The sequence below is a fragment of the Simochromis diagramma genome, unplaced genomic scaffold (genome assembly GCF_900408965.1).
Source record: "Simochromis diagramma unplaced genomic scaffold, fSimDia1.1 OVJJ01000295.1, whole genome shotgun sequence".
NCBI classification, from domain to species: Eukaryota; Metazoa; Chordata; class Actinopteri; order Cichliformes; family Cichlidae; genus Simochromis; species Simochromis diagramma.
The window spans coordinates 228,138-253,125 of NW_024386799.1; the positions used below are offsets into that span (position 1 = coordinate 228,138).

Consider the following 24,988-nt stretch of genomic DNA (forward strand, 5'->3'; position numbering starts at 1 on the left):
GCTTTAAGAACCCTCAGAATTACACAATATTTTTAATCACCAAAAGCAATATCAATAATCTATAATCGACAATTAAGCTGACTTTTTAATTGATTCTTATTTTATTCTTTGGAATATGTCTGTTATGCAGCTGAAATATCTGGTGTAGTATATGAGGAGTGTTGCAGTTACCTGTTGCCAGCTGTGCAGGGCAGTGTCTACAGTGTGGATGGCATACTGGCTGACATTAAGTGCCACTGGATCCACAAACACATTCACATCAAAAGAGGTGTTTTGGGGGCAACAGGTTGCTGTAGCCTGGCCCTGAAATACATGCAAAAACAAATGAATATCCCAGGAAGTATTTTATAGACAGCTATAACGTTATTGTTTTGAGAAGAGGACTGCTATAAGGGCACATTTTGAGCATGCTCATATGGGCTCAAAATGTGGTCATAAATATTTTGTACTTGTAAAAAAGATTTGTATGTGTAAAAAAGATTTGTGTGTGCGTAAAAAAGATTTGTATGTGATGTTGATGGTCTTAGCTAGCAGCACAGACCCTGGTGTAATGCAGATGGCCTCAGCGAGCAGCACATGCCCTGGTGTGCTCTAAATGGCCTAAGATAGCAGCACAGGCCCTGGTGTGCTCTAAATGGCCTAAGATAGCAGCACAGGCCCTGGTGTAATGCTTTGGCAGCGTTTTTCTTATTGCTGGTGTTTCTTAAGTCACAGTGCATTTTGCCTCACAGGGCCATAGTATTTTATCTGTTTTTGCTCTTAACTGGTTCTGTGAAGCACTTTGGCGTACCTCTGGTTTTTAAATGTGCTGTATAAATAAAATTGCATTTTATTGTATTGTCTGTATATGTTCTAAGTCACCCAGAGTGACCGGACTTCTTTAAAATATTTTTCTGTTTTTGTTGGCACTGTGTCATATCTCTGTGACTTAACAGGTTTTGCTCGCAGAACATGAGCCGACTTATGTGGAAACTGGTGTATCATGTTATATGTTTTAATATATCAAACGTGCACAGGAACACTTTCATCAGCACTGAAGAAAAGAAGCTGCTCTCTTTGTTTCTGCGTAGAGATGTGGAGCAGATATTTACCAAGAGGATAGGCAGGGGGTGGCGGCGGTGGTGAGGGGGTGCAGAGAGGAGGAGAAGCATTAGAAGCGTCCACACATGAGCAATTAGTATTCCAGATCCTGATGGTTCTAAACACAAAAAGACCTCACCAAATAACGAGGCTCGAACAACAAAATATTTTGGGATCTTTTATAATACAGGCAAAGCCAAAGATTACAAAATGGAAATGTAATTGTCTTTTTAATGCAAAATGCATGAAGTAATGAACCATTTAGGTACATCTAATAGTAATAAAACAACACGCTTATGAATATCTGTGATTTTTTGCTCTATGTTCTTTATTTGTTCTATTTTGATTAATTTTTTGCTTACAATCAAAAAAGTATATAATTAATAATAAATAGTTTTAGAATTCATTGTGAATTTATTTTGCAAAATGTGAAACTGTACTTGATGAGCGTGTTTTCTTGCTGTATATTTAGATGTCACCATACCCTGCACCCTGGACAGGTCGCCTGTCTGTCGCAGGGCTAACACGCAGAGACAGACAACTCACATTCCCACCTGTGGGTTCTTTAAATAAATAAATAAATTAGGGCAGATGAACAACCATTGATACCAGGCAAGTATAAAATTTATATCTTGGCCCCAATGAGACTATTAACTCTTGCAGCACCGGGTGTTCGTAATTTTGGTTCAAGTGAATTGATAAACTTTTTGAAGGCAATTGACTCACACAGTTGTGTAGATGTCCCCGTCCTGTTGTCTCGGGATGCATCACGCTGCCTTGCCTGGGGTTAGCTTCTGTTTCTGGGGATGAGGGTTGAGTGTGCTCCCTTACCTTCTCAAGGTAAGCTAGGTTAGCCTTCTTGTGTGAACTTTTCAAGTGCACTTTAAGGTTTGTGGGATTTTTTTCCCTTTAGAAATGTCCCTCATAATTTGTCTCTTTCCACTACAAGACACTTGCTTTATCCAAAACACAGTCATATTCAAAGTAATCCCAAATTGGACTCTGGCGCTTTCTCCCGACTTTTCCTGACATGATTCTGCCACATTCCCCTTAATCATAACGGGAAAACAGTTTTGTAGGTTTTAAGCTGGGAAATTACAGTTTCATGGCAGCTAAAACATAAAAACTAGTGAAATAAAATAAATGAAATGTTACAAAAGATAAGAGCTCAGAAATATATCATTTTTAATTCCAAAAAGAACAAGCACATGAAATCGGAGCTGATGGTGTAGAATGGGTGTAACCTTTTGTCCTCTTTTGTCTTGCACAGTGTAATGCCATCTCTGTGCCTTTCTGTCATGTAAAAATGATTTACAAAGAGACGGATGTTCTCAGACCTTTGCTCATGAACCTACACGTTTAGTTCTATTTTTTGCCCTTTTAAAGGTTAGGCAGTGAAACGCGCTCCCTGCAACATGTCGGCCTCTTTTGATTGCTTTGATGTTGTTTGCTCTGCTCCACAGTGTGCTGAGCTCCCCTTATAGTGGACTAAAAAACCCATTACGTTACATAGAGAAGAAGCTTGGAGGAACATGTTTTCTTTAGCATTCTCCCAGTGCCCCCCACTTAAAATGATGACAGAGGTCAGTAATTTGCACCAGAGGTACACTTCAACTGTGAGAGACAGAATGTGAAAAAAAAATCCATGAATCCACATGGTAGGATTTGTAAAGAATTTATTCGTAAATCAGGGTGGAAAATAAGTATTTGGTCAATAACAAAAATACAACTCAATACTTTGTAACATAACCTTTGTTGGCAATAACAGAGGTCAAACGTTTACTATAGGTCTTTACCAGGTTTGCACACACAGTAGCTGGTATTTTGGCCCATTCCTCCATGCAGATCTTCTCGAGAGCAGTGATGTTTTGGGGCTGTCGCCGAGCAACACGCACTTTCAACTCCCGCCACAGATTTTCTATGGGGTTGAGGTCTGGAGACTGGCTAGGCAGTTTCGGTGAAAAGATCCTAGGCTAACAAGCGGGTAGGAATGCCTGGTGGAAAGGATCGGGTGTCACCAGCTGTGAGTGTGCAGTATAAAGGACAGAGCTGCTAGCTCTCAACCAGAATAGATATCAGCATTTCAAGTACGGCACACCAACAGGAGAAGTTCTTAGACGCTGCACATGGCTGAACGAAGGCGCCAACACTTGGGAAGCAGACAGAAGGAAACAGTGGGACTCACTTTTGTTATAGCAGGTGGTAAGCACAGCCTTATCTGCAGGACTGGCGCCGATGTGCCATATCTCCCCAGCTTGGTGCAGAAGGACGTTCTTATTAATGATGTTATTCTCATCATCAAAGTCAATGATGTGGATCTGAAAGAAAAGCAGAGATGTGCTGAGGATGGACAAGTTTAAGACTGTTCTGAACATTGCAGGCAAACAGACCAACCTTGGTTTTGGCCTGATAGCTCTGTTGACAGCGGGAGGAGAGCAGATATTCTCTGCAGTGGTATTTAAGTGTCCCTGCAACCAGCTGAACTTTGTCTATGGGATAGTGTTCCTGCTGGTGCCAGCTCTGGCTCTGCTGCTGCATTATTATCATCATCAAATCTCACGTCATATTATTAATATATTTCAGCCCAGCAGGATCACAGCTCTGAACACACACTAAGGCACTTTACACACTAATGAGTAATCCATTTCAAAATGTGTTTTCTTTGTTACTTTGGTATATGCCATATTTATTTGCGTAATATGTGTAATACATTAATTCTTTTAAATATTGACTGACAACAAAAAGGGCACATATCTCCAACATGCACAAACATGTGACCAACAACATGTAATTAATTTGCATGAACGTAATATGATGTTTGGCGATAGTGGTGACTTTCAAAGAGGAGCCATTGAGAATCGATGATGAAATCAGAATTGCTAAATTCTTATCAGTTCCCATCCCTACAAGGAACATGACTCAAACACTGTCTCCTCCACACAGTTAGACCCCTAATTAAAGATTGTGAATTATTATGTAGTTTTAGTTTGCATTATTCTCCTGAATTAGAAGAAGCTGACAACTATTGCATTAGCTAAACTGATCTGCATTAAAGTAGACTGCTGATTTATTGTGAATGAATGATATTGTTTTATGATGCATTATACTGCTGAGTTATGAGAAATACTGTTGGCAGAAAGTCATCGCCTTGTTTGTCTGATTAGAAGAGAACATGCTGGAGTTTTCTGCCCCATCTCAGCAGGAGCAGATAAACAGGGAGCCAAGGTTGTAGCTTAGGCGCCGTGTGAGAGAAAGCATGTGAGTGTTTAGGCATTTGAGTGTGAATGTTTAGGCTTTTATGATAAGGTGGAGACACCAGAGGCTATAAGAGTTTGAGCAATGCTCCACCATTTTGAGATCTGAGGCTGTCTGCATCAGTGTCCATCTCCCACGTGTGTGATCATTAAAATCATCGTTTGACTCAACCCGGCCGGACCAGTGTTGTTATTGTGGTTTTTCTCTTGTGTCCATCCCCAATTTTGAACTCGTAACAAAACTTATATAAGAGAGAGACAGTTCAGATTTAGACATTTCTTGCCAGACATTTTGCTGGCATCCGGACCTGCCCCGCTGCCATTCGCATGGTCGGCCTCCTGAACTTGGCCATCTGGGCCTTTTTGGACTCTGTCCCTCCGTCCTGGGCCCCCTCCGCCCGCCCTGGTCGGGTCCTTTTCTGTTTTGTTTTGGTCGGTTTTTGTGTTTCTGCTGGGCTGTCTGGAGCCAGCCCTTGAGGGGGGGGGGTACTGTCATGGTCCTGGGTCGGTGATATTTATATCTGTGCTTTGTCTTTATTGTCTTTCCTCAGGAGAACAATCTCAAATAGATGAAGACCTGGTTAGCATGGTGATTGAGGACTCCCAGCCATTTAGCATTGTGGAGGACAAAGGATTCAAAAGATTTGTTAAATCATTAAATCCTAGCTATGTTCTCCCCACTAAAGAATCCCCCAGCAGCCTACACCTATTGTAACTAAGTGAGGATTCAGGGTCACCTGTTCCAGCCCTAACTATATGCTTTATCTTGAATCCAGGAGAGGGGCCTGAAAGCTGAAAGCCCTGCCTCCCATTTCCCTCCACTCCCTCTTTTGGGAAATCCAAATATAAAGGCAGGCAGGATCCTGTTCTTTTTCCAGCAGAGCCGCTCCTGTTATGAGATACAGCAAAACTCCCACAATTATGTTTCGGGTGTGTGACAAAACACCATAAACCAACAGAGGTGTTTTCCACCCTCACTCATGTGGTGAAGTCCCTGTCTTCGCGGATGAAGAGCACAACATGGAATCCTTTGAAAGGAAACAGTGAACAGGTGAGGGAAAAGCACATAAAATCATGCCAGAGGCTAAACTTGTTCAAATGCAACAGCCATTTGTTGTATGAGGTGATGTCAGAGGGACAAAGGTAATTGGCAGTAACATGATGTTGGTCATGATGATATAAAATAAAAAACTAATTAGAAATATTAAACTATAATAACCATGTTGATAGTCATTACATGTTTTCATTTTGATAATTATGGCTTTTAGCAAATTAAAAATCTAAAGTCTATGATTTGAAATGATTAGAAAATTACACTACAGAAATGTCAAACTTATGTAAAGTGTGTTATTTCATGTAAGAGAATTAAACAACATTCTCTTATTGGCTTAACAGCATATTCAAAATGCTGTGTAAGTCATAATTCATGTCTGGCTTATTTCACAAAACCAGAATGTTATGTAATGTAAAAACAATTGCACAGATTAAAGAATAAATGTTAGTTTTTTGCTATGAATGTTTATGTATTCTATTGAATTGTCACATATTCTTACAACAAGCACTCTTTAGCATTGCAGGTACAATTTTACAGTTTACATTTTGTTAAATCATTGCTGTTTAATTTAAAATGTTCATGAAAAACCTTTTTTTAAATCTGTCTCAGGTCCGTGCAGTGGATGAAATGAACTATGATTTTCAAGCTCTTGCTTTGGAGTCGAGGGGACTTTTCTGTCTCTTTTAGATAACAGGATTGGTAGGAATCATTGCTGCGTTGCCTTTAGGAGGACTGCACGAAGGCGCTGGAGACGCAGAGTATCAAAAGGAAACGGGACAAAACAAAAAACAAAAACAGAGGTGACATGGACATCACTGACGGGAGAATGCTTCCACTGTGCACGGGCACCAAATAAAAGACAAAACGAAGAAAAAAAATATCTTTCTTACCTGGTTGAACTAAGAAAAAGACAGAAGAAAAAGCAAATGATGGTTTGCTAAACTCAAAGACAATGAAATCAATGGCAGTCTCCAACTTTGAGTTTTCATTTTTCACCATGAGACTGGACTTTGCCTCCAAAGGAAAAAAAAAACAGATCTCAGGTGAGATGTTCCCGTGTGGACCTGATTCAGTAGCATGTAGATCCGCCTTTAGCGGGAATAGCTCAACGTAATCTTGTGTGTATGACTTCATTAGTCTCCCACTAAAGAGCAAAGAGCAAAATGAAGACATTTCTACCATATGTCAGTGCAGAAAAGTGAAACATTGCTGCTTAAAAATTCACCAGAACACAGAAAATGAAATGTCTGATGCCTAACAGGGACAATACCCCAGATTCCAAGTATTATTATAGCATTGTGACCCTAGATTTGTAAACTTCTCTTGAAGAGAGTTAAAATATCAACCATGAAGCCAACTCTGTTTTATTCAGATATGTAGGCTCAGAATAATGCCACCAGTGATTAACTATAAATATGTATTTAATTGAAGTGAATAACTCCTGCAGCCTTGCTGCTGTTACAGGATTGCCATAAATAGTAAATGATCTGCCCACTGCTTTGATCCTTTACAACTGCTGCTGCTGCCGTTACTTTTTTGCCCCAAAAAGAAATGAATGACCTTTCTTTATTCTGGGTATGTACGACACAGGGGAAGTTTTGGGTACTTAAGAAAAGAACTCCTGATTGAGGTTGTCATACAGGGTTAAACAGAGAGAGAAAAATAGGGTTTTGTTGTAAAGGAAATTCTGAATCTTAACATATTTAATCAGTAAAGTGTCAGGAAAGAAATTACCCTAATGAGATAGGACAGGTTCCTCAAATTCTAGATGCTTGTGGTTCAGGACTAAAGCTAGGTGGTTCAAACTGTACACAGGAGTATTTACACTCATCTCCATGAATCATAATTGTAACTGATGATGATCATTGGTATTCCACTACATACTTTTATGAAAGCCTGGCAGTGTGCAATTTATGGTTAGGGAGGTGCCAGATTCATTTTCAAGTGTCCAGTGCACGGAAAGCTATTACATCCTCCACTGGCACAAACAATTCTTCTGCAGTAATTTAGAAGGGAGGGACCACTTAGCGGTAAATTTGCCATCTAGTCTATTTCTGTGATTGTGCTGGAGCAAAAAGTGAGCCTTCTGTCCATTAAAGACAAACAAACAGTGCTGCAGGGCAAATAAAAACCTAACAAAGTGGCCGGTGAATGCAGATTTTAAGTAGCAATAATATGAAGGATCGTTAGGTGAGAAAATAATCGCGAAATCCATCAGACACGTGCATCTCAGTGCGTGTTGTTTTTGTGTACTGCGGGTAAAAGCCCACACGGTGTCTGGTCTGACGCTCTTTGTCATGTCATCCATACAACATGAAAACACTTGAAGTTAATGGAAGAATCAGTAAATCTCCACCCCGGTATTCCCTCAGACTTGACTGTTGGCTGAGCTGATAAGTCCCTCTTTATTCCGCCGCCTGCTGCCATAAAAGCGCCAGGGAGCTCATTGTGCGGAGTACCCTGTGAGCCTTCATCAGGAACTCAATGGGGATGTGGCGGACAACACTGGAGGCCAACCTCAAGCCCATAGCACAAGTCACCATCAAGTGCGGGATCTTCCAAGGACATGCTCTGTCCCCACTCCTGTTCTGCATAGGCCTTAACCCCCTCAGTGAGATAATTGACAAGACTGGCTACAGATACCGACTACATAATGGAGCAGTTGTCAGCCACCTCCTGTACATGGATGACATCAAGCTGTATGCCAAGAGTGAACAAGACATCGATTCACTGATCCACACTACCAGGCTATACAGCAATGACATTGGAATGTCGTTCGGGCTGGAGAAGTGTAGTCGGATGGTAACCAAGAGAGGGAAGGTAGTCAGAACGGAGGGGATCAAACTACCAGAAGGCAACATTGCAGACATAGAGGACAGTTACAAGTACCTGGGGATCCCGCAGGTGAATGGGAAACATGAAGAAGCTGCTAGGAAAGCTGCAACCACCAAGTACCTGCAGAGGGTCAGGCAAGTCCTGAGGAGTCAGCTGAATGGTAAGAACAAGATCCGGGCCATCAACACCTACGCCCTGCCCGTGATCATGTACCCTGCTGGGGTAATAGGCTGGCCAAATGAGGAGATAGAAGCCACTGACATCAAGACAAGAAAGCTCCTTACCATGCATGGAGGGTTTCACCCCAAGTCCAGCACCCTGAGGCTGTACGCTAAGCGGAAGGAAGGGGGCCGGGGACTGGTAAGTGTCAGCACCACAGTCCAGGATGAGACAACGAACATCCACGAATACATCACGAAGATGGCCCCAACTGACAGCATGCTCTGTGAATACCTCAGGCTACAAACAAGGCATGCTGATAATTTTCTGATGATGATGATCCTCATCCCATCAACTAGAAAAGAAAGGGCGCTAACTTCACTCATAGATGGAGAAAGATAAGAAAGACAGGACAGGACAGGAACAAGAGTGGTTAGATTTAAAAGGTAAGGACCCTTCAGTGACGCTTGATAAACTGCAAATTTAAACCTGTAATGTCACACTTTTAATTACATATTGGTTATGTATATGATGTGTACATTAAACTGTCTGTAAAATATATGCATGGCCTCATTAATCCTTCCAAGAACATAAAGAGTAACATGGCACCAGATGGGCTGGCTGCTGCACCAACACACTGCTTTGCATTAATGCTTTCTGGTCATCCTTTTTCAGCAACAATATTCACTCCTTGAATCCTTGAATAGGTTTAAATACCACAGATGGCCAACCAGCCCTTAGAAAATTATACAAAGTCATCTAATGAGGCTGATTATAGTTTCTATATGGGAAACATTGTTTCTTCACTACCCTGCTTTTACGCACCACTTTCTTATATGCGTTTTTCTTGTTAACACACAGAGTACACACCGCTGTGCACAGCACACGCACACGTAGTCAGCTAGCTCGCCTCTTCACCTCTGAGCTACAACATGGCAGAGCTGCCTCTGTCACCTGATGAATAACAGTGAGACATTCCACATACATGCAGTCACACATGTGCTTCAAATACAGTCATGAACCAACAAGTCATCCTCCAATTCCACCTGTGATCTTGTGTCACCATTACTCTCTGAGCTTTGTGTTGGTTCTTCTGTCACCTGACCAAAATTACTCCAAGAACATCATTCAACTCTATAAATCGCACTATAACTGATGTGCACATATACAGCTGAGCTAGCGCCCCATCTTTTTTGGTGTGACTAAGAATTGGTGTGCACACATATGCAAGTCAGCAAACACACCCATTGAGATTTTCTGTGATTGAGTAGTCCAACATCTACTGAGTTTAAAATACAACTAATTGCATTAGTTAAATTGTCTTACATACCTAAAGACCTGGATGGCCGCTAACTTTCTGCTTCTTAATTCAGATCAAACTGAGGTTATTGTACTCGGCCCTGAAAATCTTAGAAATATGGTATTTCGAAAGTTTTAAGAGACCTCGTTGACTGGAAAAGTTCTCCGCCAGTTTCTTCATCCCACAGGGATTCTGTTAGGCTATGCCCACTGTGGACCTGCATAATGCCAGCAAGGACAGGAATCCTAAAGTAAGCATCCAAATACTCTTCTTCCTTCTAAATTGGTGCAATCGAGGATGATTTTCTTGATAGGGTATGGCATGAAAAGGTCAAAAGAAGACTTGATGTCTTGTGCATGAGTGACTGCCAAGCGTGTAGGTCCTAGGATCATCCAAATCACATTGGCAGCCATGAGGGGGGGTTCATTTCTTGAGCAGGAAGACTACTCAGTTTTTGCCTTGTTTTGAAATCCATACAGTGTTATTTGCAAGCTGCTGAGAGTCTGGCCCTATAGCTGGGTGCTCACAGGCTCATCCTGAGGCTAAAAAGACAGAAAGCAGGCCTTTATGAGATGATTGCATCTCACATTGGGCTCTGCTTGAAGTAACAGGCAGAAGTGGGATCAGACGCTCACCCTGTAATTGAGCATTTACCCATGATGCTGTGTGGAAATCCTTTTTTTTTTCAACTGATGCTGCTGGACAGGTTGAATATTTTAGTAAAGACTCCTGTGAATGTCAGATGTGACTTACTGAAAGGAAGTATGGCCTCTAGAAATTTAAGGAGGATTTGGGAACTCTGTCCCTCATTTTATTAATTACATTCACTGCCCACACTTAAAACAGAAAACACATATACAGTGCAGTTTTGTTTAGAGGTTATGTAGTAAAAACAAATCAGAAAGTATTCAGAGTATGAAAGTAAAACTTTGCATGACTTCATTAAATATAGTAAAGTTATAAAAAGAACAGCTGATTGTGAGGGGGTCAGGGGTTATGGAGCAAGTGTTCAGCTTTGCAGCTTTAGGTTCCAATAAAACAAGCACGAGCAGGTCATTGGCTGTCCTGAGAGAACAGCTCTTCTTTCAGACGATAGTAACGCCCTTTTTTGGCCATCAGCACACTGTGCGTCCCCTCCTCTACGACCTTGCCGTTCTCCAAGAAGATGATGTGATCGGCCTGCTCCACAGTCTTCAGCTGATGAGCCACGACCAGCACCGTCCGGCTCAATAAGAAGCTCATCTCTGCCTCTACTTCTCGGCTCTACTCATTAACTGCTTTCACTTGTTGCCAACATGCGTCCTTCCCTCGCCACAGCGGTCCTGCCGCCCAGGACCCGTTCCCACAATCCACCCAACCTGTCCGTTGGGGGCCGCGAACACCTGTCGGCCCCTCCCAAACCTAACCCTGTCTTCCTCAGTGACTTTGCTAATCTACTAACCCATCTTTCATCTCTCTCCCCAAATGTGATCTTGGTGGGAGATTTCAACATTCACATGGACAATAATGACCTTCTGCTCACCAGAGACTTTTCCTCCTGTCTCGAAGGCTCTGAATTTAAACAATAAAAAATGTAAATGTGCATATACAGTATGTAAGGCAAAAACAGAGTTGGTACAATTTTAACAAGCTCGAAAGTCAATATTTGGTGTGACCATCTTTATTCTTCTACACAACTTGAACTCTTATTGGTAGCTTTCTTGTCACTTCTTTAAGTCACCATCTCGAAGCTAACGGGAGGTCGAGACCTACTACAGCCGGGAGGAACACTGCTTTCCCGGCACAACGTGCCTCGACCTCCCTGTCGGCTTCGAGCTGGCGGCTAAAACTTTTGCGAGAGCTCGCAAAACTTTTGTGAGATCCCGAGTTTGTTTTGCGAGATCTTGCAAAATTTGCGAGATCCCGAGTTAGTTTTGCGAGATCCCGAGTTAGTTTTGCGAGATCTCGCAAAAGTCCGTCTTAATTTTTTTTTCTTCCATGTCCCCTGCGGGGCTCCGTAAGTTTCTGTGTGAAACAGAGCAAAAAAACAAAACAAAAAACCAACAGATTTGTCAAAACCAAACTTCGCTACAGCTTTCATGTTCTTCTAATTGTCATCAACATGTAGCAGTGTGAACTCTATTTGTCTTTCCGGCTAGAAAATGAACTGATGCTACAGAACTACAAAAGAAAACTACAATAAAAGCTTGTTTTATCTATATAATAACAATAATAACAATAGCAGTATATGTTTTGCAGTGAGCACCATAGTGAAACCTGCAAACATTTGTGAAGATGTCCCTACAGGGCGCCCGCCCATTCAGGTGAGCAGAAAGAGCCACGTTTGCTTGAGTTCAACGCTGACAAATTATATATAGTTGTCAGAAAGGATTAGCTCCAAACACCATGTAGGTTTGAAATTATAAACCAACCATCAGTGTTGTAGTCAGAATGAGCTGAGTGGCAAAAAACAACATTCAAATACTCAAAATGTGCTCTATGCCATTTCTTTCCCTTTTGTCATGAATTGGCCGATACAGTACTATGTCCACGTGTGTATTTTCTCTGCTATATGAGATACCAGTAGTTGTGTCACATAAAGCTGCAGGTGCAGATATAAAGGAGGTTTCAGCTTTTAAAAGTCATCACTATTGACAAGTGTCTTTTCTCGCTTTGTCATTGCTAACAATCCTTTGACTTTTCAAATAAGTAAATAAAGTCTTTAAATGCACCGCAGCAGGCGAACCTTACGGGACATGAAGAAAAAGAAGCTTTGATATGAAGCACCGAGTTGTGTATGTGCAGCTGGTGTTACTGCACTGCAGAGGGAAGCAGCGCAGGAAACAGGCGCACAGAATGAGAGAGCAAAGCACACGCACAAAACAACATGTTTTTCTTCCATTCAGAGAGGTCACGGTAACTGCGACTGCTGCGAGCCTGTGTTAATCAGAAACCCACCGCAGACTCACATGTAAAAACAGAGCTCTCAGAGAACAGACGAATGGATGGACGGACAGATGGAGGGGGAGAGCGATGATAGATGGGAGGTTGGTTAAAGACAGGGTTAGAGAGAAAGAAGCTCAGAGAGCATCCTGGCCACAGACTGACATGATGAATCGCTATCACTCTCATTCACTCGGTCTCCTTAGCACGCACACACACACACAATGTAATGGATGCTCTCACCCGTCTCTCTGCTCAGGCTTCTCCTGCAGGCCGGACAGCAGCGTGTACAGACAGTGGTCGTAGCTGTCCAGCAGCCCCGACGGCAGCTGGCTGAGGTAGGTGTTGTACTCCTGATAGAGCAGCGAGAAGGCCAGGTCGCTCCTCGTCCTGATGTCGTCCAGGATGAAGTCCAGCACGTCAGCTTTCATCATCCCGTCGAACTGTGTCACAAGCCGGGAGAGGAGCTTCACCCGGACCTGTCGCACATATTTCAAACCAGGTCATATCATTGCTTCGTTTTTGTTGTTTGCTTCTTAGTCTCCATTGTTACAGTAAAAGTGTCACTGAGAAAAAAACCCTCCCTTTTCCAAGAGGCAGCGTCCAGTGTAACTCAAACAGTGCCCGCAATAAAATCTGCCATAACCTTGGCATTTTACTGATCTATTGATGGCATTTTGGGCAGCTATCATCCAGCTCTGCACTCCCTGTCAGACACGTTAACTCAAGTCTCAGCTGTGACAGTTCCTCATGATCCTTCCTGTTGGGAACTCCACAGTTTTCCCATTTAGTTTAGCTTATTGCCAACAAAACATGGCATCGCACAATAGTCACAGAACCACGTTTACACCACTGATATTACTTCTGTACTACTTTTAACATAATAAATGGTTGAATTCAGCATGAAATACTGTGTTCTTTCAGCTGAACATGAGAGGTTTTTGGACAAAGTTTGTGTTTTTTTCCATTGTTTAAGCACTGCTTCCAGCCAAGAGTGATACCATATATGCCCCATAGCTGCAGAAAAGGCTAACATTGTTATCTTTTTACAAAAAAACAGCTGAACATGAGAGGTTTTTGGACAAAGTTTGTGTTTTTTTCCATTGTTTAAGCACTGCTTCCAGCCAAGAGTGATACCATATATGCCCCATAGCTGCAGAAAAGGCTAACATTGTTATCTTTTTACAAAAAACAGCTGAACATGAGAGGTTTTTGGACAAAGTTTGTGTTTTTTTCCATTGTTTAAGCACTGCTTCCAGCCAAGAGTGATACCATATATGCCCCATAGCTGCAGAAAAGGCTAACATTGTTATCTTTTTACAAAAACAGCTGAACATGAGAGGTTTTTGGACAAAGTTTGTGTTCTCCATTCTTTAAGCACCGGTTTGGGTGTGGTTTCTTCCTGTCAAGTCTGCATGCACAAACATTCAGTTTCACAAGAATACAACAGCTCAGTGACTAATTTACAAGTCCAATTCTTGCTAAGGATTTAACATTAGATAAGACTTTGTGGTTTTGTTAGAGCAATGATGGTTACATAGCCCTGTAATTGAAACACAACTGAGCAACAACAAGAGTCAGGGCGAAGCCCCGCCGTCCCCACCCACCACACACACACACACACACACACACACACACACACACACACACACACACACACACACACATGCACACACACACACACACACCACTGTCTGCTGACTGTCTGTATCTCTGCTTTACATTACATTACTCCCTGCTTGTTTGGGGGCACTACTTAGATGCCTTAACTACTGACCTACATACCTTTCATATCTTGCATGTGTCTGCAGAAGGGCTGGACAAAGCTGGACTGAAAGACAGCACAGAGGCACTAATCATGGCAGCACAAGAACAAGCTCTGAGTACAAGATCCATAGAGGCTGGGGTCTATCACACCAGGCAAGACCCCAGGTGCAGGCTGTGTAAAGATGCCCCAGAGACAATCCAGCACATAACAGCAGGGTGCAAGATAACACTGAGGTGAGAGTGGTTTGTAATAAAGTCTGTGTCTCACTAGAAAGTTGATGTGGTTAAGATGATGTCCGATTGCTTTTGAAATCTTTCCTTCTAACCTTGGTCCGTGTGTGTGTGTGTGTGTGTGTGTGTGTTTCCTTCCTGCAGGGATATCTGGTCTCTGGGATGTGTCCTGTATGAACTCTGTACCCTAAAACATCCAGTAAGATAGCATGTGAGCTGTGCATAGGACTTAGCACTTGCAACAGCTAAAACTAAATTTAGTTAGTGACCATTCCTTGGCTGTTATTTATGAATGAAAACATTATTTTTGATAAAATTACATACTTGGTTCAGTTAATTATTCTGCAGCTTAAAAAGGTTGTTGCTACTTTGAATCATGAAGTTTTTTCCAAGCTAAAGAACTCTCAACTAAAGCAATGAAATACGCTGGGAACACTTGATATGGTCACTTGAACATCCAACATGAGCAAACCTGAGACAGAACAAATGTGTTTTTGTTGTGCAGGAGGTTTGTGCTTGGTACACGGTGTTAGGAAAGTGCCCTGCCTTCTTGGATTCGCAATCTTAACAGAACTTAATGTAGCCAAGTACAGGATAGGGTAGGAGTCTCAAAATTGCAAAGCTTCTGAAGCGTGATCATCGAACAATCAAGCGTTTCATTCAAAATAGTCAACAGGGTCGCAAGAAGCGTGTGGAAAAACCAAGGCGCAAAATAACTGCCCATGAACTGAGAAAAGTCAAGCGTGCAGCTGCCAAGATGCCACTTGCCACCAGTTTGGCCATATTTCAGAGCTGCAACATCGGTTTTCATATATCAAAGATTTTCTTATCGCAGTGATTTGGAATTTGTTATTTTGATGTTTTCCAGTTCACAGCAATTTCTTGCAGTTGATCCGACCATGTGAAGATCAGATCTATGCCAAAGCATCAGATCAAATCCTGTTAATCCAATGATAATCGTTCAGGATGTGCTTTGCTGTTTTCACAGCTTTTTCTCCCGCAGCAAAGAGCTGCTTTTTTTTTCTTATACCGTGATTTTGACTCTCTTTTTTCTCTCTTTTGTTTTCTTAGAATCATAGTTAATGTGGGGGCTTTGGGTTAGGAGCAGCTAAGTTGAGTTTGAAGTGTGACCTCCTGATAATTGATCAGGATTTGTTAGGGAAGCCCAAGATGCCCTTCATGATCATTAACCATTTTTATTTTATTAAAGAAAAAAGAAGTTCAATAATTTTCCTTTCCAAAATAAAAGCATTTTGTGTGTGTTTGTTGTTGAAGATGACGTGGGGCACGCCCATGTGTCCCCTTGGAATTACCCTGGATCACCTTTGTATGTGTTAATGAGTAGATTGCATCTTCACAAAATAATTTCTATCCCATTGTTTGGGACATTTTTTTCTTTCATAAACATTTGTAACTTTATCAAAACCTGCCCATGCAGACAATGGTGAAAACACAATTCAGATGCACAATATAGTGTCTAGTGCAGGGATGTCAAACATAAGGCCCAGGTGCTCGAATTAGCACGGCAAAAACTCCAACCCGGCCCCCTTAACAGCTTTGGAAAATGTGAAGAAAAGCGACACCAATTAAATTGAAAAACCATTCTTAACTCAAGTAATAGGACATTTGTTACAGTGGATGTGGGTGATTCAGCAACCTATGATGAAAGAGGGACCAGCTGGGAGATGCTGCTTCGTGTTCGTTGCAATCCCACTGGAGGCAACAGGGGTGTGAATATGAGAAAACAGCTGAAGAATACAGATGGATAGCTTCCCATTATGGATCATTATAGCTTCCTATGAGCCAAATACTGTAACTGCTAATGTGAGTGTGGAATAGTATATGCATATATATATATTTTATTGTGCTTTTAGATTTTTTTATGGAGGTTGCAACAGTATAAAAGTTGTTAAAGTGGTTTTACGAGCTGCTTCATAAACATTATAATCCACACGAGGCCCTGTCCCTGTTTGTGCATGAAAGGTGCTCTTCTTCAATTATTTAAACTGCTGCTGGAAAATACGTTTTTCTACTATTTCCTTTTTATTGCTGCAGCTCCAGTAAAGCTAATAAAACATTATCAGCTTTGTAAGAGATTTGAAAATATTGGCATTCACCTTGTCCAGTCACAGTATAGGAAATGGAACCTGACAGATGTATCTGTTTGAGCTTGGCTGGACTGATATTTAGCGATTTACCAGTATCAGCATTTATGACGTCCACTAGTGTCCAAACTGCTGATCCGAATAGCGTTTTGCAGGATGTGAAGAAGTTATTTGGCAGTGATCAAATTTACCTACACGTTGAAAATATTTACTGTAGACTAGTCTCTCTGACCTAAAGTGTTCTTAAACATGCCAGGAAATGTTTAGTATCATGTTAAGTCAAAAACTATACATGCAGGTTTGTGTCTTACAACAGCCTTCTTTTCTCCAGGAGGCTTTCCATCAAACACAAAGACCCAGCCACAGCTGATTCTCATTGTAGATGAACATCTACACAGATGTTACTCCTTCAATTTCATTACAAAAGGAGACAACTGCTGAATAGGTTTTTTTGTGATGTAAACATGGACCCAGCCAGAAATGGAGCAGATTAGCATTACTATTGTATGTGTATCAGTGGATGGTGTGTACACAAATTCTTGTAAATCCAATTAGAACAACTGCCTGGCACAGCGTTATAATTAGGCATTCTGTGAATGCAGTTAGTAGCTCATTATCTGTGGTGAAATCGACAGATGCTATACTACGTGAAGGATCCTGAAGCAACTGTCAGATTCTTCCAGGGTCTTCTTGGTAAAAATGGGAAGCTTCTCATAATTCTAGTGTCTGGTCTTTTCGAACGCTCTGCAACATAAAACTGAACGTTTAGCGTCACGGAAACTGTAAACAGGTCAGGAAGTTTGCTTACCTATAGCAGCATTTCCTTCTTTGAAAGCTTTTGCATCCTCTCATAGGCCCTGTTTTGCAATTTATAATCCTTGAATTGTTCTTGCTGCTATTTATACCATGCATTCAGAAAAGCAGGAAACTTTTTGATTGCAATGAACATATTCTGCGTGCACAATACCATGGGAAGTGTTATTTCCTGCATATTCAGAAGCTGATTGAGAGCGTGCACAAGGCCGAACAACAGAAATCCCAGTGAAACAACAGGACATGCAGGTCAAAACATAATTCACTTGCACTTGTGGTAAAAAAAACAAAAACCTGGACAGAATATTTGATAAAGTCCAGATTTTCTCACTGTTCCAGCTGGTTTGGAAGTGAGCCTTTTTCAGTCATCGGTCTCTTAATCCTTCTCAGGAAACCACTGCGCATCTGTCATGTAATGTGCAGAGGATGTATCTTGTTGGCCTGTTTGGATCAAAATCTCAACCCCAGGACACTTCATGTCCTCCTGTTCAACAATTGTCTGACAAAAGTTACTATAAAATGAAACAGCACTTACTCGATGGATGATGCCTGCTGAGTGAATATACTGCAGAGAGACGGGAGCAGACGTGTCAGATTACATCATGTGTTTACAGATGGACTGATTTAACACAACAAAACACATCAGGAGATACAGGACACGATGTAAAAACATTAGATAAGAATCACTGAAGGAACTCCTTGCTTAGAGGTAGATAATATAATGATACCACTCTCATATCTGTACGTTAAATATATGGCGCTAGGAGAAGGTCATCTTTGCCTACAGTAGAGAATGGAAACATGGAGGGCAGCTAAGGCCTTGATTACCACGCACGGAAATTTCACACAGACTTCTGACCCTCAGTAATTGAGTTCTCATAGTTATTTATAACAGAATTGAATATATACAGGGGAAATTTGAGCATTTTGTGCTCTTCTTTGCTGAGAATGAGTTCCTTTGTGTTCTGTGTTCTCTGCATGAGAGATGATTTTCCTTGACTGGCTGCTTCAACCATCCGTGGTGTTAACTGTGATATCTGACCTGTGGATAAAATGGACAGACAATGGACTCTAACATTATTCAAGGTAACTTATGGAATATATCTCATCTAATTTTGTACAATCCAGTTTCCAAAAAAGCTGCAACATGAATGCAATGATTTGGAAGTTATTTAAATACTGTATTTAAAAAACAGCATATCAAATGTTGAAAATTAGATACGTTTTGTGTTTGTAGAGAGAGAGAGTGGCAGGGGCATTTTCATCATTATTTTAGATCACATCTTTTTTTGTTTAGGGACACTGTTAATATTTGGGAGGCCTGATGGGAACAGTTGGTGTAATCTGAGAGCACAGTGTTTCCCAGTTCTTGTTTGATGTAGGACTTCAGCTTCTTTGCAGTCTGGGGTCTTTTTCATTTCATAACACTCCAAATATTTTCATTTGGTGACAGAACGAGACTGCGAGCTAGTTAAGCACCTGGAGTATGTGCTTCATTTTTAGTATTGTTTTAGGAAATAAGCAAGACCTTATGTGAACTAGAAGCCATGGATATGTTGCTATGAAACCTACATATACATTTCAGCATTAGTGATGCCATCACAGATGTGCAAATTACACATGATACGTGCACCCCTCTCTTCTTCTCTGTGCTAATAACAAGCCGGTTGGTCCCTTTTCTAAGCCCAGATTATGCTTTTTGACCTTGTCTCTTGTATACAGAAATTTTTCTGGGCTTTTAAATCATTCAATAACATTATGTAGTTCTGTTAAACAAAAATGTATTCTTTAATTGTTGAACTCTTTGTTCACACAGTCTTTTACTGAATTGTAAACCCTCTCGCTCATCTTTGCTTTGCTGAAAGTGCCAGCCTCAGTCGGGGTACTCGTTCTACAACCACTCAGTTATCTCATTTAACTTAAAACATTTTGAGTTTCAACATTTGATAAGTTGTCTTTGTAGAAGGGTTACATTTTTCAATACATACATTTTGTAGTGTCCCTTGGGTTTTTTTGTTTGTTTGTTTGTCTGGTTTGAAAATTGGGTAATGGATTACTTTGATTTGTGAATTTTTATACAGTATTGCAGGCCGTGTGTGCTGAGCTGTCATACACGAATGACAGCATGTGTGGGGTGAGATCACCTTTGGGGGATGTTGGATCAGGAGGATTCAAAGCCCAGTCCAGGTTTCTTCTGAGCTCCTGCTGGTCCTCCGTGTGGACCAGTTCATACACACTCTGGTGCATGACATCAGTCTGAGGGAGAAAAAGAGACATTTATAAGCTTTTTTAAAACGTAACCTGATTATAATTCTTTATTTATTGACGTGCAACGGTGTTGGTAGTGTGTAAAGACTGTAGGTTGTGTGAGTCTGACTATGTGAAGTGATCTGAATGTGAATCTATGCTGCTGCTGTTGTAAACATCTGTTGTGCCTCATCATAGTAGTTACATGGAGACTAGCATCTTCACTGAGTAACACACGTAAACTAAAAGCACACATTAGGTGATGTAATGGTTTTAACTTTAGTCTAAGAGAAGTTAAAGAATAAAACAAACCTGCTTACACTCTGTGTGCGGTCGACACAGCACTTCTTTTATTTTTTGCAAATATTTTTATTTAAAAAAGAAAACAGTACTTGCAGTTACCGAAATACAATTGACCTTTCTTCATTTTCCTAAGTAAATATACTTACATATATATATATAAAAAAAACAACTAAACAAAAACGCAATCTAAAACAAAGAACCCCCCCAACACAACAGTAACAGAAGTACATTTAGACAGGAAATACCTCTAGACTAGTACAATAAGAAATAAAGGGTTGCCACTTTTTGCAACCTCTGAACATATATTTAATTTTTTCAAGTTTAAAAAAAAAACACAACATCTTTAAGGCACTGGGAAACAGTAGGTAGGATACTTAACAGACTTCCAATGCAACAATATTAGACGTCTCGCTAATGGGATGTGAAGGCTATAATATCCTTTTGTGTGGAATCAAGTGTACGTGAGCGATCAGGAATCCTGAATACAGCAATCAGAGGACAAGGATGAAGAGTTACCCCAAGAACAGCTGACATAATAGCAACCCTGTCCAGGAACCTTGTAGCTCAGGACACAGAAAAAGCATGTGGCTAAGGTGACAAGGAGAGCCGTGGCATTTATCATATTTGTTTTCCACTTCTGGATACAATTCAGAAAGTCTAGACTCAGAGAAATGCACCCTGTGTATGACCTTAAATTGAATAAGTCCAAGACGAGCGCAGGAGGTGGAAGATCGTACCCTCGCTATAGCCTGTTCCCAAGACTCCTCATGTATTTGAATTCCTAGTTCTCCTTCCCATGGACACTTAAGCTTAACATTAGAGTGGTTACTAAAAGACAGGATAGTATCATAGAGTTTCGAAATGGTTCCTCTGTGATGAGGAATAAATGATAACGTGGTTTCCCACTGCTGTTCTGGAGGTAAAGAGGGGAAATTTGGGAAACACTTGGCAACAAAATGTCGAATTTGAAAATAGCGAAACAAATGGGTGATAGGGAGATCGTAACGAGAAGACAAGTTGGCAAAACTATCCGAGACACCATCCACATATAAATGTTTGAACTGTTTTATACTCTTGTCACACCACACTGAGAATGTCGAGTCCAAGAGTGAAGGGGGAAACAAATGGTTGTTGCTTAGACGAGCCGAGGAAGACGGCATTACAAAATTAAAGTGCCGTCTAAACTGAAACCAGATCTTGAGTGTGTTAAGAACCACCTGATTATCAGTGTAAGGTCATCCCCCTCTGCAGTGGTCTCAGTCACTTTGTCCCAGTTTGATGAACTGGTTTTGAGCACGCAGCAGAGATTAATAAGTGTACAACAGGATGACGTGTAATCCTGCACGGCTTCAGCATTTAAATTACCAACAGATTACAGAGCATCAGGAGATCAGAGCGCCGCATCTGAATATTTTGCCATTGTGCTGTATGTGTGCGTGCATGCATGTGTGTGTGTGTGTGTTTACCATTCTGGCTGATGTTGGACAGGTCAGTGATGATTTTGTTGGCCTTGTTTCCCTTGTTAGAAGGAGCAGGAGTTGTAAGGGACATGGCTAAAATACAGAACAGACAAAATATGTTTGAAACATTAATCACAGGTCTACCCTTCCACCACTTTTTTATACACAGAGAGAAAAGTACATGGCACAGTCTAAAAGAGATACTGATGGTAAATATTTCTCCTTGATCTAATAGTCAGCATCAGCTGTTTAAAAACAGTCGATCCTTAAGGACTTCCTATCAACAGCAATCACCAGCTACTTGCCATCTATTTGTCTGTTGCTTGGGATTGAGCAGGTAGGACATATTGGTAAAAACCAACACTATGACAGGTATACATTATGGACACAAATGTTCTCCATAGTCTAGAGTCATCAGTACAAGCAAACCCTCTAAGTAAAGCAGTCGTAAGAATTGAGTTGCTACCACGTGACTGGCTAATTAGTTATTGCATTATGAGCAGAAGGACAGGTGTACCTAACAAAAACTGCTTTTGGCTACTACAGGAGTCGCCCTCTGCTGGACACAGAAAGAATGCAGGTTTAATTCAGCTCACTGTTCAGACCCAGAAGCTACGTCCATCATTTATATACAGTCTATGCACATAAGACTGAAGTTTTTATACGATTTTAATTCTTTCACTGAAAACTGGTGATGTACTGAGCTAAAGCTGGCATCTTTAACATTAAACTGATTATTGATTTGCTTTTAACACAGAAAAAAAACCACTGTTATATTGTTCTGATAATTAACAAATAGCTCTGTCTGTCCCAGTTAACATTAACACAGCCTCCTCGAGTTGGTTATGTTGACAAATTTGAGCAATTTAAAAAAAAAATTAATACAATTTTTAGTATTTCTTTTTCATTTAAGTAATTTTGTGAGTGCAGCGTATTTCCTTAGTTGATAAGCAGCAGCTGTAATCCTTACCTACTCAGTTCTTGTTTGCTTGGGGAATACAGCTCAAGTCTCAAGATTACACTTTCAGTCTCTCCTTCCTTTTGATTCTGTAGCTTTTTCCTCCACTGTTTTTGAGTCGATCCCCCCTCATTAATCTTCTGAGTCATTAGAAGAGTTTAAACACCGCCCAAAGAATGTGAAAACAGGGACTAAAGAAGTAAGCAACCACTTTTTAAGGTGTTTAATACATCATATGTGCAATAGACAGGACTGAGTCTTGTTCAGGAGCACACAGCTCTGAGGCTTAAATCATCATTTTCTTAGCTGCTTATCGAACTCAGGGTCGTGGATGTCGGAGGCACCACAACCAGCACTGTTAACGTTTGGTGGAAAAACTGTCTGCAAACTAAAAACAATAAGAGAGAAAATACTGGACACAGCCAATAAAACACACTGACTACAGAGGGAAGGTTTGATCTGCATGGTGTAATACCAGGTGCAGCCTGCAGGTGTCGCCAACAGCACTGAAGCGCTTCCTTATTTTGTTGCGCTGTTTCTAAAGCATGTGAGACTAAAGGTTTTGTGTTCACACTGAGCACTCGGTCAGTTGGGGGTCTCATTCCCAGACTCTGATCTCACATAAAACGAAGCAGATTTATGCTGAAACTAAGCTGCACACAGCTGATGTTAGCCAGGAAAATAGTACCGACTGCTAACATTACCTTAACATGGAGACGATCAACTGCGCCACAACATTCACGAAAGCCAAAGTAAAAGCAGATTAATTTCAGAGCTGCAACATCACTGGAGTGCCCAAAAGCACAAGGTGTGCAATACTCAGAGACATGGCCAAGGTAAGAAAGGCTGAAAGACGACCACCACTGAACAAGACACACAAGCTGAAACGTCAAGACTGGGCCAAGAAATATCTCAAGACTGGTTTTTCTAAGGTTTTATGGACTGATGAAATGAGAGTGAGTCTTGATGGGCCAGATGGATGGGCCCGTGGCTGGATTGGTAAAGGGCAGAGAGCTCCAGTCCCACTCAGACGCCAGCAAGGTGGAGGTGGAGTACTGGTTTGGGCTGGTATCATCAAAGATGAGCTTGTGGGGCCTTTTCGGGTTGAGGATGGAGTCAAGCTCAACTCCCAGTCCTTACAAACCCAACAGTGAGATCTTAAGAGATCCACAGCCTACGGCTCTTCAATGGGGTGTCACAGGGTCCCCAGGAAAAAACATTGTAAATGTAAAATAATAAAATAAATATTCTTCTGTAGCAATAACAAAGTATAACATCAATTATTCTGTAGCAATTACACAAGAATATCCAGTAATGTCATGTCTTACACGAACACTGAAGCTTGCTAGTATGCTGGTACCTTCATTCGACACGACAATCTAAATCTACTCCAACAATATTTACACAAGTCTTATCTGCTAGGCTGCCCTCTTTAAACAGATTATAGTGTAGTTTGGAGCTTTACAACTTCTGTAGTCGTGCTTCTCTACAAAAGATGGCTCTATGGAAATGTAGCAGACTTCAGCATTACAAGTTAGATCTGTGATTGATCTCTGTGCTTACTGTCTTTTCCTTTGTCCAGGGCTCGAGCTTTCATGCATCACGGAGACAGAAGTACGGCAACGTGTTCAAGACCCACCTGCTAGGCCGTCCTGTGATTCGGGTTACGGGCGCAGAGAACGTGCGCAAGGTGCTGATGGGCGAGCACACTCTGGTGGCGGGTGTGAATATGATCTAGTTTTAATCTATATTTTGATTAAAATTATGAAGTCAAAACAGTTTTTACAGAGACAGTCATAACTCCAAAAATGTATGTTCATAAAATTTGTAAATACATTCTGTATAAAAGTTTAAAAGTGAGAGATTAATCTGAATTCTCAGAGAGAAGTTAAAATGATGCATATGGTCAGTGAAAGTGTGAGTGAAACCTGGTCTCCCTGGTGAATGTGCTGTCAGTTAAGTGACAAAGCCTTAATAAACCAAAACCTTTAATGCATTAAAGCTCCAACTAATGTTCCCAGGTCTGGTTATGGCTGATGGGGTATTGTTGTCCCCCAGCAGGCGAGCAGTCATTAAAAGCGTAAACATAATCCGACCTTAATCACCCTGATTTACGGATAAATCCTTTACAAATCCTACCATGTGGATTCATGGATTTTTCTTTCACATTCTGTCTCTCACAGTTGAAGTGTACCTCTGGTGCAAATTACTGACCTCTGTCATCATTTTAGGTGGGGGAACTTGCACAATCGGTGGCTGACTAAATACTTTTTTGCACCAACAATGAGATTCCCAAGAATCGTCTTTAAGTTATGTTAGGATGGCAGACACATCAGACATCAGTATGTCTTTGTTATTTTTTAATCTAATTTATTACAATGGATGAGACAGTGTATGCGATTTTATCACTGCTACTCCCTGCTTAGTGTCTGCTTTTCAGAGGTTACAATTTATTGCACTTCCTATGACCCCACAGTTTCCCAAGACACATTACAAACAA

The 24,988-nt window shown here is 41.1% G+C and overlaps 1 protein-coding gene and 1 long non-coding RNA gene across 4 annotated transcripts; one reads left to right on the top strand and one right to left on the bottom strand.

The window, feature by feature from the left end:
• Positions 1-2,927: 2,927 nt before the first annotated feature.
• Positions 2,928-23,327, bottom strand: LOC120729349 (symplekin-like). 3 transcript variants are annotated; one of them, XR_005694905.1, is made up of 4 exons: positions 19,665-23,327; positions 18,056-18,085; positions 12,848-13,083; positions 2,928-3,398 (listed from the first exon to the last, which is right to left on the bottom strand). XR_005694905.1 is itself a non-coding variant. In XM_040024885.1 (3 exons), the coding sequence occupies exons 1-3, from the start codon at positions 13,036-13,038 to the stop codon at positions 3,054-3,056; spliced, it is 345 nt and encodes a 114-aa protein (XP_039880819.1). In that variant the 5' UTR covers positions 13,039-13,066; the 3' UTR covers positions 2,930-3,053. The 3 variants fall into 3 exon arrangements, 2 of the variants coding, with proteins under 2 accessions (XP_039880818.1, XP_039880819.1); XM_040024885.1 differs by lacking the exons at positions 18,056-18,085; positions 19,665-23,327 and having other exon boundaries at positions 2,930-3,074; positions 3,266-3,398; positions 12,848-13,066; XM_040024884.1 differs by lacking the exons at positions 18,056-18,085; positions 19,665-23,327 and having other exon boundaries at positions 12,848-13,066.
• LOC120729354 lies at positions 5,077-14,465 on the top strand. Its single transcript, XR_005694910.1, has 5 exons — positions 5,077-5,385; positions 5,998-6,431; positions 11,921-11,985; positions 12,568-13,106; positions 14,416-14,465. It is a non-coding gene; the product is annotated as an uncharacterized LOC120729354 (long non-coding RNA).
• Positions 23,328-24,988: the final 1,661 nt, after the last annotated feature.